The sequence below is a fragment of the Arachis ipaensis genome, chromosome B09 (assembly GCF_000816755.2).
Source record: "Arachis ipaensis cultivar K30076 chromosome B09, Araip1.1, whole genome shotgun sequence".
NCBI classification, from domain to species: Eukaryota; Viridiplantae; Streptophyta; class Magnoliopsida; order Fabales; family Fabaceae; genus Arachis; species Arachis ipaensis.
The window spans coordinates 107,054-112,303 of NC_029793.2; the positions used below are offsets into that span (position 1 = coordinate 107,054).

Sequence of the window (5,250 nt, forward strand, 5' to 3'; positions counted from 1 at the left end):
AATAATACTATTTCAATCTTTATTATTTATTTTATTATCAATATTTTATTTTTTTTCTTACAACATTTATAAATTTAAATGTATTTTGCATGAATTTAAATTTAAAATTAAATTGTTTAAAAATAATTTTAATAGCTCTATGTCATTTGATTGATTATATATTTTTTATTCTTTAGCAATATATACCTGTTGCACTATTTATTTTATTAAATTTTATGTTACTATTGATTTAATACAAAAAGTTAAATAAAAATACATGCAAACATTCAAAATTTACTATTATTATACGAGAAATATCCCTCGTCATACTGTAACTGCTAAAAATATTATACTAAATGTATCATTCAATGACTCTTATTTTATTGCTTTATTATCAAATTAAAGCATATCTTACAAAACAAAATTCAGATATTCATACATGTATGACATTCATATATGTCGTCTTCTTCTCTATAATTATCAACTTTTAAGGTATATTTTTTCTACTCTGAACTCTTTTATTTGTTCAATATATATTATTCACTATATGTTGCGACTTTGTGCATATTCATTTTCTTAATTTATCTTATTCGTATCAGACCTTCACTATAAATTGTAAATATTCAATAACTAATTACTTTGAGCGAGAAATTCATCAATAAGTTGTTGTGAGTCGAAAAAAATTCTCAAGATAATTAACCATTATATTCTCAAATCATACAATCGATTCTGTCAATGGATATCTATTTCTGAACTTTTTAATTCATATACAATCAAATGCTAAAATTATTTTTAAGCGGAAAAGTATCCCCCACACAACTATCTTGATTGAATGACTTTTATCACTCAATTATTCTTTAAATAAGTGCCGACATAATAGCCTGACTAAGTTTGGGGGCTCACCATATCATTATTCACTTATCTTTTAACCGAATTATAACTCATTTTATTTTCTAAGCTTAGCCTGGATCATATGATCGACAGACAAAATTTGGGGGCTGTGGTCCATCACCTTATAACTCGGTCTTTATTGTGCATTATGAGTTATAACTCGGCGTTAACTATCATTCATTCTTTGCTTGTAACCGACACCTTCATTACTAACTTAATGACCATTATTTTTATCTTAATGACCAAATAGTCATAACATCAACTCTATCCATCAATTTTATGCCTATAAAAAGAACCTTCTATATCTAATCTCAAGGACAATAGATAATAACTTCTATTTCATGTCTTACATTCTATATTTATAGAATTATTATTATACACAAACATATGATAAGTTCTATTTCATATCTTACATTCTATATTCATAGAATTATTATAAAGGGACAATACATGATAAGTTCTATTTTCATGTCTATCTTACATTCTATATTCATAAAATTATTATAAACACACAACACATGATAACTTCTATTTAATGTCTTACATTATATATTCATAGAATTATTCTTATACCTTTTAAATACTTACTAACTTGAACGTCGGAGTGTCTTTTGCAGGTACCCACCTCCTTGTTTTTTTCTTACCAACGTGTAACTCATCTCGACGAAATAAAAATTTGAAAACATTCATCAATAATAGACGAGCTATATATCGGTCAATCTCTACAAGAATAAAAATATTATTGTTTAGATAAATTTTAGTATTTCATTTTGTCATTTAGCTATTTATCTTTAACAAAAAATATAATGATAATTTTTTTAGTGTCTTAAAAATAAAAATACAGTGATCTTATCTTATTTATTTATTATCTAAACAAATGTATTATTTTAATTAACATTGATATGATAAAAAAAATGAAAGTTAAATATATTATCTTCAAATTCAAATGAGATACAAAGAATTTAATGATACGAAATATTATCTTTAATATTATACTAAATATGATAAATGCAATATACTATTATTGGCCTTATATAAATAGTATTAAATTTAGTTAATATTTTTATAATGCAAAAAATAAAGACAATAATTATAAATTTCTTTTTAATCATCCTGCATTGCATTAGTTATTATTTTCATATATTAAATTATACTTTTTAAATTAATATATATAATTATGCTAGATTATATATATATATAAAAGGATAAATTAAAGGTCCCTTGTAACATATTTTTTATTATTAAATAAAATGAGATGAAATTTTTATAACAAAAGTTACATCACTGATTTAAGCAAAATTTTTCCAATTTCAATTCTCCCTCCCCTCCCAAAATTGATTTAAGCAATGAATGATGTAATTATATGCTGCAATTTAACATTAAATTTCATCAGCTTCACGTTTCACTATACTATCCATTGAGTTGATAATTAGGATAATAAGATAAAATTGACATTATTGTTGTGATTCACACACTACTCTCTGCTAATAATATGATGAGTCTTAACTAAAGTAACTTATCACAAGATCACATATATTAAGATTTTGATGTGAAAGGATGAACTAATTAAATAGTCCAATGATGGGATAACTTACATCATTATTAATTTTAAATTTTTTAATAATTTTTATAATTTACAAAAAAAATTAGATCATGATTAATTAATTAAATTAACAAAATTTAGGTTAGATTAAGAGTTAAAATTAATTATAATAAATTAATTAATTTTATTTCAGTCAAAGGTAATTTACTTTCTAATTTAGAGAAGATCGTATAGAATTCATCACACATATATATGTGTGTGTATAAGCACATATATATTAATTTTTGCCCCATGATTAAAACTTCTGGATTCTTTGCTGAATTTCTATGTAAATAAATAGGAAAGAAAGAAAGAGAAGAAAGAAGCAAGTTAAATCTTCAATCAAAAGAATGGAAGTAAAATCTAGCTAGAAGCAAAGGTATATGGAGAAACTAAACTTGTCGCATAAACAAGGGGCCGGGGAAGAAGTGCATGCATGCAGGCGTGCACATTATTGTATTATACACACAAGTAGTAAGTGTTGGCTAGGAGAACTAAAGTTTGAGAAAAACAAACTCCTCGATAGCAGAAACGGAGCCGATGTTTTCAAGAGCAACTTTGTTTGGTTCTTCATCGACGCCAATGGCCATGATAGCCATCTTCCCACGGGAAGTCCTTCCAACGCTCATGAAGCTAACATTGACATTGTGGTCAGCCAGTATGTTTCCGACGCGACCAATCATCCCTGGCTGATCGATCTGGCGGCAAAGGATGAGGTTCCCTTCCAAGCTCACATCCACACCGAAGGACCCAACGCACGTAAGGTGCGGCATCCCATCCTTCACTTTCCCCTCGATGCTGATCTCACCGTTTACCTTCACAGCGCTCGCAAATTTGGACTCGACATTCGAGATCTGAACCTGAATGGAATCCAGGGGCAGCTCCGGCGATGAGTCAACCACTATCCTCTCCTCGCTTATGCGGAGCCCCTTCTCCTTGGCGGTGAAGTCCGCATTCACAATGTTGACAATTGAATTTGATATGGGCTCGATGATGCCCTTTGTGATCATGGCTCTGAGGAGTCTGGTGTCCAGGTCATCGTGTCCTCTCGCTGATCGGTACACCACCTTCACGGCCTTGATGCCTTTCCCTCCGGACACCAACTGCACCGCAAGTCTCCCAAGCTTCTCAGCTAGCAATACGTATGGTGCCAGCTCTGACACCACCTCAGGAGCAACCATGGGAGCATTCACTGCAGTTGCCGACAGCTCCCCCCTCAGTGCTCCAACAACAGCCTCTGCTATCTCGATTGCCACACCCTCCTGTGCCTCTTTTGTGCTGGCTCCCAGATGAGGCGTCACCGTTACGTTCTCGTGTTTCACTAGCTTGCTATCTTTTGGTGGGGGCTCCTCCGCGAAGACGTCGAGTGCCGCCTGGGCAACTGTTCCGGCGTCAAGGGCTTTGACCAGGGCATCTTCATCGATTACACCACCTCTAGCAACATTGATGATGCGGACTCCTTTCTTCATCTTTGCAAAAGTGGCGTCGTTGAAGATCTTCTTAGTAGTTGCGGTAAGCGGCATGTGCAGAGAGATGAAGTCTGCGGCGGCGATGGCATTCTCAAATGACACCAATTCCACCCCAACAGCACGGGCCCTGTCTGCCGGGGCATAAGGATCATGTGCAATCACATTCATTCCCAACCCTTTCGCTCGCCTCGCCACCTCAGACCCAACTTTTCCAAACCCCATCACTGCTAACGTCTTCCCAACCATCGATACTCCCACATACTTGTTTCTTTGCCATTTCCCTGCACATGCACCACATAAACATACCTATGCATATTTGCATGATTATGAACAACAATAGAAGGTAAAGCAACAGAATGGATAGATGGATACCGGCTTTGATGGAGGCGTCGGCTTGGGCAACGTTCCTTGCCATGGCAGCAAGGAGAGCAATGCCATGCTCAGCAGCTGCAATGGTGTTGGCGGTGGGGGCGTTGACTACAAGGCAGCCGTATTCGGTTGCAGCTTGAAGATCGACATTGTCAATGCCGACACCTGCTCTGCCGACAACCTTCAGCCTTCCTTTGGAAGCTTCGAAGACCTGCCTGGTCACCTTGGTGGCGCTCCTCACTATCAGCGCATCACACGACGAGATCTTGTTGCACAGCTGCTCCGGTGACAGGTCGTATGCGCACTCCACCTCCCCGACCTCACGTAGCAGTTGCAGCCCCGCCTCTCCTAGCTTCTCCGACACCAATATGGTGGGTTTTGAACCATGAGGGGACAGATCCTTGCTGCTTGTTGCGGACGAAGATTTCGAGTCCGCCGTCTTCAACACACTGGTGACGTTCACCACCGAGGCACACGCGCGCTGGCAATAACAAGAAGCGCAACGAGAACCAGATAATGATGAGACTCTCAGGAAGGGGTTTTTGGTGGTTAATGAGGCAAGCGATGTTGATGCTGATCTCGTACTCGAAGGAAACACGGCTTTGGTGTACGTAGACGACGCCATTGATTGAAACATTATACAATTTTACAGACTTTTCTTTTTCTTCTCTTGCTGATCTCTCCACTTTTGAGGGCCTTTTTCATTATATATACAACTTTGACTTCATTTCCAAAGCCGTTAATTTATCACTGGCTATAAATAATTCTTATAAACCAATCGACTGCGGAGGAGCTTATAAACCATTAATTTCAATTCCTAATATTATACAAGTGAAATTTCATTTCAGGTCACAATTCATTTTTCCATTACATTTAATGAGAGGTTGCCATGGAGACCGAACCACATCCGAAGAAAACCACAGAAAAAATATGTTCTTTGCCTCTTCTGCATTTTGCTTT

General features: G+C 35.4%; 1 protein-coding gene across 1 annotated transcript; it reads right to left on the minus strand.

Annotated features, from left to right (window-relative positions):
- On the minus strand, positions 2,725-4,959 carry LOC107614628 (D-3-phosphoglycerate dehydrogenase 2, chloroplastic-like). Its single transcript, XM_016316769.2, has 2 exons — positions 4,294-4,959; positions 2,725-4,202 (listed from the first exon to the last, which is right to left on the minus strand). Exons 1-2 carry the CDS (start codon positions 4,925-4,927, stop codon positions 2,947-2,949), a joined length of 1,890 nt encoding a protein of 629 aa, XP_016172255.2. The 5' UTR covers positions 4,928-4,959; the 3' UTR covers positions 2,725-2,946.